We start from the raw sequence: 15907 nt of genomic DNA, 5'->3' as shown, positions 1-15907 counted from the left end.
TTGTTTTCTGCTCCTGCTCCAGTACTAGTGTTGTTTTCTGCTCCTGCTCCAGTATACCAGTGTTGTTTTCTGCTCCTGCTCCAGTACTAGTGTTGTTTTCTGCTCCTGCTCCAGTACTAGTGTTGTTTTCTGCTCCTGCTCCAGTACTAGTGTTGTTTTCTGCTCCTGCTCCAGTATACCAGTGTTGTTTTCTGCTCCTGCTCCAGTACTAGTGTTGTTTTCTGCTCCTGCTCCAGTATACCAGTGTTGTTTTCTGCTCCTGCTCCAGTACTAGTGTTGTTTTCTGCTCCTGCTCCATTATACCAGTGTTGTTTTCTGCTCCTGCTCCAGTACTAGTGTTGTTTTCTGCTCCTGCTCCAGTATACCAGTGTTGTTTTCTGCTCCTGCTCCAGTACTAGTGTTGTTTTCTCCTGCTCCAGTATACCAGTGTTGTTTTCTGCTCCTGCTCCAGTACTAGTGTTGTTTTCTCCTGCTCCAGTACTAGTGTTGTTTTCTGCTCCTGCTCCAGTACTAGTGTTGTTTTCTCCTGCTCCATTATACCAGTGTTGTTTTCTGCTCCTGCTCCAGTATACCAGTGTTGTTTTCTCCTGCTCCAGTACCAGTGTTGTTTTCTCCTGCTCCAGTATACCAGTGTTGTTTTCTCCTGCTCCAGTATACCAGTGTTGTTTTCTGCTCCTGCTCCAGTATACCAGTGTTGTTTTCTCCTGCTCCAGTACCAGTGTTGTTTTCTCCTGCTCCAGTATACCAGTGTTGTTTTCTCCTGCTCCAGTATACCAGTGTTGTTTTCTGCTCCTGCTCCAGTACTAGTGTTGTTTTCTGCTCCTGCTCCATTATACCAGTGTTGTTTTCTGCTCCTGCTCCAGTACTAGTGTTGTTTTCTCCTGCTCCAGTACTAGTGTTGTTTTCTGCTCCTGCTCCAGTACTAGTGTTGTTTTCTCCTGCTCCATTATACCAGTGTTGTTTTCTGCTCCTGCTCCATTATACCAGTGTTGTTTTCTGCTCCTGCTCCAGTACCAGTGTTGTTTTCTCCTGCTCCAGTACTAGTGTTGTTTTCTCCTGCTCCAGTACTAGTGTTGTTTTCTCCTGCTCCAGTACTAGTGTTGTTTTCTCCTGCTCCAGTACTAGTGTTGTTTTCTCCTGCTCCAGTACCAGTGTTGTTTTCTGCTCCTGCTCCATTATACCAGTGTTGTTTTCTCAATTCTTGTGAACTTTGGAAAGTAGTGAGCTGAGAAGCGACGAATCTATTTGGGAGTTTTTTACTTGATTAAAATCTGTCAGAGGGGTTTTCTTCAGTGAAGCTCCTTTCTACCTGATCACACTGCGCTTGTATTATGATTTTGTTTCCCTCTCACCTCTTGTGTGCACCTTTATAGTTCTTTGACTCGTTAGTTTTTTCCCCCCCACAAATGGGACATTTAGATAAACCTTTGCAGTATTTAGGTGGATATGATATATGTGCGCATGCATTATATTGCTACGGTAGCTACTAGCTAATAAGACTGTACACTGGAATTAACCACTTAACCCCAGCGTCCATATTCTGGGTGGGAAACTATAGCCAAAAATGTCCTATCTACAAGCTCACAACGTGTCACCTGTGAGCTTCTAGATCAGCTATTTTGGGAAAGAGATTTGGTGTAGACGGAAAAAAGCCAATTCAGGTCCATTTTAAAGGTAGTGTAAGTGATTTCACTCAAAAAACCTTAGGTTCCGTTTTTGGCTGTGGGACCTAAGCCTTCGTCCAATCAGGATAGAGAGTCAAAAACGAAACCTAAGGTTTTTTGACCCCCAGGGGTTAACTGGGGACAGGGAGGAACTCCTTATATGGTCAGCACACTCTATAGTAGAGAGGATTATCACAACAAAACAAAAAAATAAGTGATATTTGAATTAAGTGAAATCACTTACTCTACCTTTAAGTGGTCAATTAGTTTGTTTGTCCTCTCACTCTCCCTTCCCATTGGCAGTACGGCGGTAGTGGGAGTGGCTCCAAGTCTTCCTTCACGCCATTCGTCGACCCGAGGGTGTATGGGACCTCCCCTACCGACGACGACGATGAAAACTCCGCCTCCGGTTGGTGTCCTCTCCGTTTTCCACAGCATTTACTACTGAACACGTGACACGAGATCATCTCATCTCGGATTCTGTTCCTGAACTTGCACTGTTTTTTATTTAATTTTTTATTTAACCTTTATTTAACCAGTAAAATCACATTGAGACTGCGTCTCTTTTACAAGTGGGAACTGGCCAAGGGGCAGAAATAAAAATTACACTTCAATACCACATCATCAAAGTTACATTTTGAACCAGCAAATACAACATCCGTATTAATACACCTTAAAATACCTATACATAAATACAACAAATCACCTGTCTTACTTTTTTCTTTTTAGTAGCAGGGCAAAATACACCATATACACAAATGTACACAATCTCCACGAATTTAGCCGATATAATAGATATATAGGCATAAAAATAAGCTAGAACATATCCAGACATGTGCAAGTGTTGGATTGTACATCAAAGATGATCCTTTTGAAAGTTCTCAAAGGAACTTTCAAAGCCAGTTTTAGTCTGGACTGTAGGTCATTCCACGACCAAGGGCCAAAGAAGTTTTAGTGCTATAGCCGTGCAGTCTGTGTGTGTCTGATGAAATACGACTGAAATGATTACACTAGTGAGTATAGTGACAGTCTGGGGCTGTTGTCCCCTTTGGCTAAAAGATTTATTTAACCCATTCTGACCTGAGATCAAAAATGTCTTCTACATCCTGAGAGTTTTCTGAAAAAGCTATGTTTCTAATATGTTACAAAACATAATTACCATTCATACTTTACCTATTCAACAATAGTTGATCTACAAGCTCACAATGCGTTCGCAAAGCGACATTCTCTGAGCTTGTAGATCTGCTATATTGAAAGGGTTTGACACATTTAAGAGTAAAATACTCTTAACCCATTCTGAACGGGAACCCATTTTGGTGTTAGCATTATGTTATGCTTTAGCTATTGAAAAATAGCAGATCTACAAGCTCATAGCGCGCCACCGAGTGGCGCGCTACGAGCTTGTAGGTCTGCTATTTTTGAAAAATCGAAGAACGACTGACCTTTTTAGAATCTGATCTCGGGTCAGAATGTGTTAATCAGACCAGTGTGTGTCCAGTGGAAACCTCGTATGAATCTGATCTCAGGTCAGAATGGGTTAAATGTAAAGTACTTCTCGGTGTGTGTTTGCCACCCAGCGCTGTTCGCCGACGAGCTGCTGAGGCAGGAACAGGAGCAGGCCCGGCTGAACGAGGCCCGGAAGATCTCCGTGGTCAACGTGAACCCCACCAACATCCGGCCGCACAGCGACACGCCCGAGATCCGCAAGTACAAGAAACGCTTCAACTCCGAGATCCTCTGTGCCGCGCTCTGGGGTGAGGACGGAAATGCACAGAGAAGCAACGCCATGCACTCGCATGTCGTTAGCTGTCGGGCAGAAACCTTGCATAGCCACATTTCAACTTTTTATGTTTTGTTCGTATAAATTCATGATGGAAAATGTCAAAGATGTCACTGGTATAGGCAGGATTCTGAAGAACTGTCCATGGCCCCTCCTCTGAGATACAGAAATGGTGCGATCTTATAATGAGCATTAGTGAGGGGCCAATTATATGACCGTCGGTTGAAAATGGTTTGAAATGGTCCTTTAACAAGAGCTTGTGAGTTGTGACAAAATAATAACAATGGCTCCGTTGAAACAAGGTTATTTTTTAAACCTTCCTGAAAAGTAACGGTTTTGAACAAGGTTTCCACACGACAGAGACGGAATCTACTGTACCTACTATAGTTACTACTGCCTACAAATACATTATACATATACATACACATACAGTACGTCATTGTATACTGTACTGTGTGTGCGTGCCTGTCTGCGTGCGTGCCTGCGTGCGTGCCTGTGTGCGTGTGTGCGTGCATGTGTGCCTGCCTGCGTGCCTGTGTGCGTGCATGTGTGCCTGCCTGCGTGCGTGCCTGTGTGCGTGCCTGTGTGCGTGCGTGTGTGCGTGCATGTGTGCCTGCCTGCGTGCGTGCCTGCGTGCGTGCGTGTGTGCGTGCCTGTGTGCGTGCATGTGTGCCTGCGTGTGTGTGTAGGTGTGAACCTTTTGGTAGGAACGGAGAACGGCTTGATGCTGTTGGACCGGAGTGGTCAGGGGAAAGTCTACAACCTCATCAACCGACGGCGCTTCCAGCAGATGGACGTACTGGAGGGACTCAACGTTCTGGTCACCATCTCAGGTGAAGCACCCCTTCATGAGTATACTGAGTCAGCTTCGTTATACCCAGGCTTTTATTTTCGTTCGCTTTACGGCTCCAAAAAAACCGAACGCCTGGGACAACGTGCGATATTTAGTGACATTTAGTGACGTCAGTTTTCTCCGCTGTCTTCTACCAGGGAGGGGCGGAACGGGAGGGGGGTTGCAGGGTAGGGTACTCTGATCGGTGACCCAATATTCTCCAAGCGCACCCGCCCCTCTCGATCAGAAAGCATGCAGGCTAGTACTGAGTAGCCCTGGGAATGAGCAGTTCACCATTGTGTCCCACAGTTGAAGAATCTAGGCGACTTGATGTGTACACCCAATGGACATGATGCTAGTATATGGTGCATCATTTCTTACTACTTACTGTACCCTATAGGCCTAGATGCTGAATTCAAATCAGGGAGGCATTCGATCACATTTTTTTATAGACTTTGATATGATTTGGCCGGCGATTGAACTCCCAGCCTTCCAATCTCAGGCCGGAACGTGTCAGAAAGATGAGATGACATGATCTGAGAAGAAGAGATTAGATTAGATTACAGTACATAAAAGGTTAGATTAGAAGAGAGTTAAAGTAGTACGTAAGAGAGTAAAGTAGATTAAATGATTTTAGATAAGATGATATGAGGTTAGATAAAATGTAGTGACAAAAGGATTACGGGTGTTACAGTAAAGTGCTCCCCGTTCTCTATAACAGTTGTGTTCCAGGTGGTCCCCAGCTAAATGATGGATAGTTTGGTAACCAAATGGACCCTTATAGATCTTTAACTCTTGAGAGCGTACAATTATAATTATAATTATTAACAATTATAATTACAATTACAATCTTCATTGTATAGCTCTCATGAGTTAAATTATTGTTAAACATCTGCATTATCACTAAATTTACAGGAAGTCTAAACAATTAGAGAATGTAGAATAATTGTTATTTTGATCAACGTTTGCCTGTTATCTCTCCCAATGGCACCACATCAATACAGCATGGAATTATGGACAAACTCTTTTCCAACGACAACAAACTATTCTTTAGTTTTGGGGTCTGAGAGGCTAAATGTCATCAAACGGCGGTCCGTGTGCTCAAATGCTGAATACATAATGGACCTTTGATCTGAAAAGGATCGAAAACCACTGCTCTCTATAACCTTGATCTTACAGTTTAAATAGCATCAACGTCGATCACTGTCTCTCTGTGATGAAGTGCTCGTCCCAGAACGGTTCCTTATCCTTCTCCTCGTCCTCCAGGGAAGAAGAACAAGCTGCGCGTGTACTACCTGTCCTGGCTCCGGAACCGCATCCTGCACAACGACCCCGAGGTGGAGAAGAAGCAGGGCTGGATCACCGTGGGAGAACTGGAGGGCTGCGTGCACTACAAAGTCGGTACGTCTTGGAGTTCACATATTGTGTGTGTGTGTGTGTGTGTGTGTGTGTGTGTGTGTGTGTGTGTGTGTACTGTACAGAAGAACTACACAAGTATAGCGTGTAGTGTGTGTGTGTGTGTGTGTGTGTGTGTGTGTGTGTGTGTGTGTGTGTGTGTGTGTGTGTGTGTGTGTGTGTACGATGCGTGTAGTTGCGAACGCTGGCTGGTCTGCGTGTCTGTGTGTCACGCTGTAACGCCACCGACCCGCCACCAGAGGGCGCAGCTGTATCACACACAAAAAACACACACACACACACACACACACACACACACACACACAAAACTTAACTTAAAACTTAAAGGGACACTTCACCCTTTTTGCAAAAACATATGTTAATGACGTTAAGAAGCTTTAGAACACTTTCATGGGGGTCTTTATGTGTGTAATCTGTGGTTTTAGATATTTTAGATTGTAGCAGTGAGCCCGGTGTCTCTGATGTCATGGACACTGGGCTTCATGTTGTCTCAGTAAGACAGATCTCCCCCCTATCCACAAGGAGGAGCAGAGCACCAAAGAATTATGGGAATTGTAGTTCAGGAAGGTATAGTGAGACCAGTGTCCATGACATCAGAGACACTGTGCTCACTGCTACAATCTAAAATAGCTAAAACCACATATTACACACATAAAGACCCCCAGGAAAGTGTTCTAAAGCTTCTAAACATCATTAACATATATATTTTTTTCAAAAAGGGTGAAGTGTCCCTTTAACTTTACTTTTTTTTTTTATTATTAAATAAAAAGCTGTGTGTGTGTGTGTGTGTGTGTGTGTATGCGTGTGTGTGTGTGTGTGTGTGTCAGACTGCCACAACAGCTGCCTTCGCTTCCCACGTTCACGCGTCTTACTTGTATAGTATATGTAATTGTTCCTGTATACTCTGGTCCTGCAGTGAAGTACGAGAGGATTAAGTTCTTGGTGATCGCTCTGAAGAACGCTGTGGAGATCTACGCCTGGGCCCCTAAACCCTACCACAAGTTTATGGCCTTCAAGGTGACACGCACGCACGCACGCACGCACACACACACACACACACACACACACACACACACACACACACGCCACAAGCATATTACAAAGCTAAACATTCAACAAACACACTGAAGTGCACCGCTCTCTCTCTCTCTCTGTCTCTATCTCTCTCCATCAGTCGTTCACTGACCTCCAGCATCGACCCCAGCTGGTTGACTTGACAGTGGAGGAGGGCCAGAGGTTAAAGGTCATCTACGGCTCCAGCGTGGGCTTCCATGTCATCGACGTGGACTCTGGAAACCCCTACGACATCTACATCCCCTCCCATGTAAGACACTCACACACACACACACACACACACTCACTCACACTCTGATGAGCTGGCTGGGTCGAGTGCTCAAGGTGTTTGATGGGTAGATGTGAGTGAGTGAGTGAGTGAGTGAGTGAGTGAGTGAGTGAGTGAGTGAGTGAGTGGGTGGATGGATAGTTTGTGATTAACTGCGTGAGTGAGTAAGAATTTATAAATGACAGGGTGAGGTTGTGAATGAAAGGGTGAGATCACGATCGACAGTGAATGAAAGTGTGGGATGATGATGATTGACAGGGTGAGGTGGTGAATGAAACCGTGGGATGATGATGATTGACAGGGTGAGGTGGTGAATGGATGACAGGGTGAGGTGGTGAATGAATGAGAGTGCCAGGTGTATTTATGAGAGACTCTTGGCGACTCTGCTGGTCTTGTCCGAGGCCTATACCGAATCAACACCTCGACAACCGCAACAACCATCCCTCTGGAACACAGTAAGAGACAAAAGGAGGCCGTTACCAAAGCAACCCGCCTCGCGTTGCTCTTGGCAACAGTGTAACCACCATGCCGTGTTTTCCATCACCCTGTTTCCATGACAATTGCATGCTTGTTTGTTTGTGTTTTTATTTTATGGAGCGGGGGGACTCCGTTGTTGCAGCAGTTTCTCCTCGAGGACGTATATAGGGGAAGAGACGCGGGGAGAGGGAGGGAGGGAGGGAAGGAGAGAAGGAAGGTATAGGAAGAAAGGAAGGAAGGAAGGAAGGTTGGAAGGACGGGAGCGTCGCAAAGGAAAAGCGAGGAGAGAGAAAGAGGAAGAGAAAGAGAGAGAGTATATACCGAGTGCCCCTCCCCCCCCCCCCCCAAACACAGACTCACACTGACAAACCCCCTCCCCCCCAAACCCCCCCCCCCCCCGACCCATGGCCTATATATATACCTCCTCCCGTGTGGTGTGTCGCCCCCCCCCGACAGATTCAGAGTCAGGTGACCCCCCATGCCATCGTGGTGTTGCCCAAGACGGACGGCATGGAGATGCTGCTCTGCTACGAGGACGAGGGCGTCTACGTCAACACCTACGGACGCATCACCAAGGACGTGGTGCTGCAGTGGGGCGAGATGCCCACCTCCGTCGGTACGTGTCCTCCCAGACAAACAACCACCACAGACACAGACACACACACACACACACACACAGACACACACTCCACATATCTCCTGTCTGTTCTCCTATAACGCCACACTCCTCCGTCTTGCTTTCTCTCCTGTACTGTCCCCAAAAGCACGCGTGCTCACACACATGCATGCGCGCGCGCACACACACACACACACGCACACTTCCCTAACACTGTATCCTTATTTCCCCCCCCCGCCCCCAATCCTCCGACCCGGGGAAGAAAAGAGAAAAAAAAACGTAAACACCCACCCACACAAACAACACGCATTCTCCTGAGGCAGAGAACCACACATACTGTATACCTCTCTGTTTGTGCCTTGCTGCTTACTGCCTGTCACACCCCCTGGGAGTGAATTAGCACTGGGTTGTCATGATCAAAGCTGACAGAGACTTAGCAGAAAGCTCATCACCGCAACTACTGCTGCATGCACGCTTCAGATTTATGCTTATGAGATGAAACCTCCCACAGGCAGACACACGCACGCATGTGTGCGCACACACGTCGTGCACACACACACACACACACACACACGCACGCAAACAAACATGTCTGCCTCGTTATCCATCTCTTCCACTCCCCCCGCCTACTTTAGAGCAGTGCTTTCTTATCTGTAGTTGTGTAACAACTGTTATAGGGTTGTATTCTGTCTCAGGACGTCAACTGTGTTAGACATGGCGTTCCTGCGTGGGTCGGTCTACAAACATGAGTCCAAGATCAGATGATAAGTAGCACCAGAGTGCACGCACGCACGCACGCACGCACGCACGCACGCACACACGCACGCACGCACACACACACACACACACACACACACACACACACACACACCTAGGTACAGGGAGGCATGCTTGTGGCTGGGCGATGTTGTCTGTCTGCTGTGCCGCTGTCCTTTGGTCTTGTTTTGTTCACTTCTATCCGACGATTTCAACTGTGACCCACATGAATATCAATCAACTTTTGTCCCATTCAAACTCTCTCTTTCATCCTTGGTGCCGAAGAGTCCTGTGTTTTGATTTGGTTTTTTTTTCTATAACCAATGGTCATTGTCGACTATTTAATTATGGGTCAGTAAACTAAATAGGACAAACATTTATTTTCTTCACCGAGTCATTTGACATCGAGTTTCAGTGATAATGGGAAAACAAAGCACTGAATCATAACTAACAGGTTTCAGTATGCCTGTGTCCTGCCTAGTTGCTACTGTAGTAGAACAATAGACATGTTGTTACAGCAGCATACCTGCTGCTACATTCAGTGCATGGTGATAGCCTACTGTATGTCAGTGGTTCCCACACTTTTTAATGTCAAGGACCCCCAAATTGATACGAATTAGCCTGCGGACCCCCATTTGAAAAGATATGCCAGGGACCCCCCATAAGTGAAGATTTTTACGGCTCTAGCTGAGATTCTCAACCCGTTTAATTTCAAGGACCCCCAGTTTGACATGCATTAGTCTACAGACCCCCATTTAATGGCATTTCTATCTCTCGGACCACCAATTTATATTGTAAAATCAATGTTAATTTAACTCTGAGTTCCATTTGTACACTCTCCATTTGTACACAGACCCATAAGGGTCCATTTGGTTCCAAACTATCATTTAGCTGGGGGGACCCCCTGGAACTCCATCAAGGACCCCTGGGGGTCCCCACTGTGGGAACCACTGGCCCACGTCGACAGGTCCCAAGGCAGTTCATCAGAACCTAGCCAACGTAACCACCAAGGATGGACATTCAGGATATTCAAAGTCTCCTGTCTTTTATCTGTTCCATCTCCATTCCAGTGTCACCACTAATTACATATTAGTTGGGTGCGGGGGCAGTGTTTATTTGATTGAATGTTCTGTAATAATGGTATATGATGGAGTGAGAAAGATGAAGGATGTCACTTAATATACTATACAGTACAATGCTATTAGTGTTACGATGCTAAAGCTCTATAGAGCGCCGAAGTCCTGACGTCACTCGCTCGTCCAGTCGATTCCCCTGGTTCACGGAAGTAATTTCTCTATGGAGAATAACATGGGTGTGGTCCAAAAATAAACAAGCTGTCTCGGCGTTATTGTCAGGGAGGTGTCTCTGTATTGTTTGCAACAGTCAGTCACTCATAATATATGATACAGTCTGTTTCTAGCGGAAATGTAACTAATTCAGTAGTTCAGTAGTAACAATAGCGTTTTCTCGCAGTCAGTTGATTCTTCATATCCATATGAGTGAAGCGGCCTGGATGATTTGTTTATTTTTCAAACACAGTCCTTATATGAGGCGATCTAAAATACATATATGGGGATACGGGGATTACAATGCAAATAAAAAGTACTGTGGATTTGCGCCCTCTACCGATATTGACGTCAGACTTCGGTGCTCTATTTGACTTATCGAGGCCATACGAAAAGGGTTTTATTAAACTGGGGGTGGGTATGTATTTATTCAAGTTATTAAAATGTCTGACTTCTATTGCTGATAAGAAAGTCCAGACAAAGCATAATAATGTTGAGACATCATATCCATGCATTAGTATAATATAATTTTAAAGTTTCATTATGCAGTGCTAGCTGTTTTGTTGTGGAACAAATTGGGACATTGCAGTATGTGATGTTCTCACACTGAAGTGTGCATCTTGTCAAACCAGAATTCCGCACAACCATGCCCATCCTTAATGGGCCTGGCACACACATTCTTAGGTGAACCCATCCATGGCACAGAGGTGTAGACAGACATGCTAAGCCTCTGGATCTATACAAGCAGTGTCTTGTGCAAAGCCATTTTGTCTGTGGGACAGACACAGCCAATTAACCCATTCTGACCTGAGATCAGATTCATACGAGGTTTCCACTGGACACACACTGGTCTGATTAACCCATTCTGACCTGAGATCAGATTCTAAAAATGTCAGTCGCTCTTCGATTTTTCAAAAATAGCAGAGCTACAAGCTCGTAGCGCGCCACTCGGTGGCGCGCTATGAGCTTGTAGATCTGCTATTTTTCAATAGCTAAAGCACAACATGATGCTAACACCAAAATGGGTTCCCGTTCAGAATGGGTTAAACCTGTGGAGGACTTCTAACTACTAAGGGTATACCCTGTCAAGTGTCAACCGGTCCGTAGCAATTGTCAAAAGAAGGGAAAATGTTTGTATTCTTAATTATTGTTATTATTCACTTTCTCCACTCCACTTTCCATCAGGAATTCAAATCAGCTGCCACCTTCCAGTCACTATAGCACTCCTTGCTATGCCCTCTTGGTACTTGTCGCTGTCCATATTTAGCCATTGATCCTATACAAAGACCCCTTCGCCAACAGAATAGTCACAATGATGTGAGTGTGTCTAGTGACTTCAGACACACTACCTTTCGACACCAGTGTGTGTAGTCGCTCACCCAGAAACTGCTGCAATAATCTCCTCCTAGAGGCTTGGCCTAATGATTTGGCTTTTGCTTGGGAGTCCGGTGTTGAGTTGGTTCTCTCCTGTCCAATCTGTTTGTATGTGTGTGTGTGTGTGTGTGTGTGTGTGTGTGTGTGTGTGTGTGTGTGACTGTGTGTGTCCTGGCTGTCCCCCACCCCCTGTAGCCTACATCCACTCCAACCAGATCATGGGGTGGGGAGAGAAGGCCATTGAGATCCGCTCCGTGGAGACGGGACACCTCGACGGAGTTTTCATGCACAAGCGAGCTCAGCGACTGAAGTTCCTGTCGGAAAGGAATGACAAAGTGAGTGTGAGAGGGCACGCACGCACGCACGCACGCACGCACGCACGCACGCACGCACGCACGCACGCACTCACATCTCTGTCTCTCGTTCACGTTCAAATTTATTGTGCTTTTATCCAGTGCACACAGTGTCACTGTATAAACTCATATTCCGAGATCACCAAGTAAGAGCCAGTATGTATAGCGATACAATAAGATCCATCAAGACTCAAATTTGTCCCTGTAAATTAGTATGAAAGAAATACATTAAAGACATTTAATACACATACTAAAGCACGTGCACGTGCGGGCACACGCCGGGTATACCAAATACAGGTGAATTGGGCTATTGGGCTAGGAATTCTAGGATCCCTCAAAGATGCGATGATTCATATTGCCTTTCATCCGTAGGATGTAACGCCAGATTATTTTTTACAGAACCGAGAAATACAAGGCAGTTACTGTACGTACCTACAGTCCAAAAGCTATTAACAGCTCCCTTATACTTAGAAGAAGCAGCAATCCGTTTTTTACCCACAACATACCACGGTATCTGGAATAAACTCACAGAAAACTGTACGTGTGCACTCGACTGCTGTCTGCTCTCAACTTAATTATTGTGCTACTGTAATTTTATTGTGTTTTTCCTGTTTTATTATTCATATTTTCCCAAATGGACTTTTATATTGTTTATATCCCAATGCCGTCCAATTGTCTTTGAATTGCCTTATTGAAATGTGCTATACAAATATCCTTTAAGATAGAAAGGACAAGGTCGCACAACTCGTAGTCCCGATGCCAAAAATACTTTTATTGCTACCAATGTTTCGACAAACAAGTTGCCTTCTTCAGGGTATACAAATATCCTTGCCTTTCCTTGCCTTACACGCATAGAGTGACTAACTCCTTTCTCCAAAAAAAATTTTTTGTCTTCAGGTGTTTTTTGCCTCTGTTCGGTCCGGAGGCAGCAGTCAAGTCTTCTTCATGACCCTCAACAGAAGCTCAATGATGAACTGGTAACCCCCCCTCCATCATCACAGCCCTCTTCTCTGTTCCATACATCACCAACCAGAAGAGAGAATGGGGGCCCAATGAAACCACAGGCAGATACAAAAAAAAAGACTATGCGACCACAGGAAAGGTTCCAACCAATCACAACCAGCGCTGTCATTGTCGTTGTAGTATTCCGCCTGCAAAGCTGGCCTCCGGGCCACTGAGTGAAGTTGCTCCGTGTTACTGTTGGAAAAAACCAAGAGACTGCATAGCGAGTCAACAGATAGACGACACATTTTATTTTGTTTAGATTGGTCTTTTGTTTTGTTCCACTGTGGGATGCTACTGTAAGGCAAAAGGACACTAATATTGTGTTGAGTAGCTTTAGGTCACATGAGGCCCCAGTACAGAGAGCAGTTTACTGTGTAAGAACAGGGCAAACATCTGTCAAGAAGTCAAAAGGATGACTTTAGAGTGAGATTTTAATTGTGCATCTTCTGACGTCTTTTCTTCCACATGAAAAGGAAGGGCCCAAATACTATAAATAAGCAGTTTGTTTTATAAGGTAAATCTCAGTTCATTTGGAGACAATTTTACACTTGTTGATGTGCACCGTTGCTTCCTCACCACCCTACAATGCCATTTCATTTTCCTTCTGGTGGAATAGAAGAAGACGGTTGTAGATATTACTTCAATGCTGCAACAGCAAGAGACGGAAAAAAAAACAACAACTAACGTTTGCACCTGTTGAGGAGACCGTGGCATCTCACAAGCTTATCATTTTGTGGTGGTCTCACCTTTTCTCCCTGTGTTCTCTTCAACATTTATATTTTCTAACCATTATGTGATGCATTACACTTCTTGTAAATACTCACTTTGCTGTGTAGGGAATGTGTCCACTTTGCAAACTGACACACATTAACTGTGTCTGAGCGAGGTAAAACAATGAGGAACAATTAACGGCAACACAAACAGTAGGCTGTCACTTTCTGTCATACCTCTGCAAAATGTGGCCACTTATTATTTACTCACAGCAGGTGTGAGATTTCTTTGCTGTGTATAGGGACAGTACACATTGCTAACTGACACACATTGACTGCGTCTGAGCGAGATAAAACAATGGGGAACAACTGTAGGTTGTCACTTTAGCCTCTGTAAAATGTGACGACTTATATTATTTACTCACAGATTTACTGTGAGATTTCTTAAACCAATAACCTGAGGTGTGAGATTTCTTAAACCAACAACCTGAGAAAGGAGGAGCTGAGATAAGAAACAACTCTTGTGACTGCTGACACAAAACTCTCCCCTTTTTGTTTGTTCTTTCACTGTTTATTGAGGTGCTTTTGTACATTTGTGCGATGATACATATGTGTGTCTTCTATTGATACGAACGAACTGTTAATCCTAATTTATACTGTACTGTGTGTGTGTGTGTGTGAGAGCCAAGCCCTGGCTCATGGCTCTGTATTAGATACTGTCGGGGCTATGGGCCATTAGCCATGACTTAGCTCACACGGTATAAATTAGGCTTTAGACTTTTAGAGGCAATACTTTCCCATGCAACTACTGATGTTTTGACGGTGAAGGATAGAATTCTAGTGAGGGATAGATTTCTGAAGCGAGGCCAAAAGTATTTTGTAGCTGTAACAAACTATCCTTACTTGGCAGGAATCACAAATGTTAAACGTTCTAGTATGTTTTTCTAGAAATATGTTCTGAAACCAGTACTAGCCACTTAATTATCTCTATTTGGATTTGGATCACCAAATCAATGGCTTAATAATGGCTTAGGCTTGATTGTATTCAAAAGATTTGCAACAAAAGTAATTATTATTCTTATGTACATGTACAATGTACACAAGACTTAAGTTCCACCATGCATTGTCTTTGTATGGACATGTATCTAGAGCGATACAATGAGATCCATCAAGACAAGGAGAGTCGTACATTCACATCCATTTAAGCGTTTAGCTAACCCTCTCCAGGTATTAAAATAATATGGTTTCAGGATGGCCGCCCTTCACACGCTCTTTTTCCACCAGAAGGTGAAGCTGCTAATGAAAGTGGGACAGTTGCGAGTAGGCTGCGAGACAGAAACGGGTCATTCTTTCGGCTGCTTCCTTATGTTCATAGATCTAACAGCCGTTTGTCAGCCAGTTTGAGTGGGTATATTAACGATCCAAATGCAGATGACGCGGTGTTCTAAATAAATTGTAATAGATTATTGTGTTATAGCGCATCGGCACTGAACCTCGAGATCAACGGAGATTTCAAAACTGCTGTTCTAAACTAATAGTGCATATAGCAGTGGTGGCCATTTTGTGGTTCCACCCGATTGCGAGGCCGTTCATTTTTCACATAAAGATTTCCAAAAATATTTGTATCAATTAATTTAAGCATAGAATCAATGGCTGAATGGATGAACGGCTTTATTCTACTCAAAATCAATTATTTTATGGTCATTATTCACCAGTATAGCCTGGATGGCTTGGTTCTATAGGCTTAACATAATTGATATTTTTGGGAATCTCTATGGGAAAACGTAATGGGCTTGCAATCAGTGGAATCACAAAATGTCCGCCACGGCTATATGCCGTATATATATCATATCTGTTTGCGAAGTCGTTCCTGACGCCTTTATTGCCAGATGTGTCTGTTGTTTCACTGAGAGCGAGAAACCATCGAGAAAAGAAAAGAAAGAAAAACTATACCAGAGAGAAGCATTTCGTTATGGTTATATCTTATGGCTCATTTTAACAAAAGACAAAAAAGAAAGGATGTTCACATATTAAGGTTTAGTTGCCTTTCTACCGAACTGGGGGGAAAAAAAACAGCTATACGACTTTCTTAAAACAAACAAAAAATGTTTTTATTGTGGTATTATTTGTATTTGTATTTGTTATTTCGATTTTTGTACGTATCTGACTGTGAGCGTATGTATGGGGGTGTGAGTGTGTGTGAGCGAGTAATGCATGTCTATGTTTTCACCTAGTCGGAATCACTGGGCTCATTATGAATCCAACCTCAATCTGGAACACTCTCTGTGACGTTCAA

The 15907-nt window shown here is 44.2% G+C and overlaps 1 protein-coding gene across 2 annotated transcripts in view; it reads left to right on the top strand.

Annotated features, from left to right (window-relative positions):
* tnikb (TRAF2 and NCK interacting kinase b) overlaps positions 1 to 15673 on the top strand; it is a 70233-nt gene extending 54560 nt beyond the window's left edge. For both annotated transcript variants that reach the window (XM_080794248.1, XM_080794247.1), the window contains 9 exons: positions 1968 to 2073; positions 3242 to 3418; positions 4134 to 4277; positions 5543 to 5677; positions 6609 to 6709; positions 6867 to 7016; positions 7968 to 8127; positions 11739 to 11878; positions 12794 to 15673. In XM_080794248.1, coding sequence (XP_080650374.1) covers positions 1968 to 2073; positions 3242 to 3418; positions 4134 to 4277; positions 5543 to 5677; positions 6609 to 6709; positions 6867 to 7016; positions 7968 to 8127; positions 11739 to 11878; positions 12794 to 12877 — 1197 coding nt within the window. In that variant the 3' untranslated portion in view covers positions 12878 to 15673. The remainder of the gene's footprint in view (positions 1 to 1967; positions 2074 to 3241; positions 3419 to 4133; positions 4278 to 5542; positions 5678 to 6608; positions 6710 to 6866; positions 7017 to 7967; positions 8128 to 11738; positions 11879 to 12793) is intronic.
* The last annotated feature ends 234 nt before the right edge of the window (positions 15674 to 15907 follow it).

This window comes from Protomyctophum bolini, assembly GCF_963924005.1.
Source record: "Protomyctophum bolini genome assembly, chromosome: 21".
NCBI lineage: Eukaryota > Metazoa > Chordata > Actinopteri > Myctophiformes > Myctophidae > Protomyctophum > Protomyctophum bolini.
This window is presented reverse-complemented; position numbering and strand designations above follow the sequence as displayed.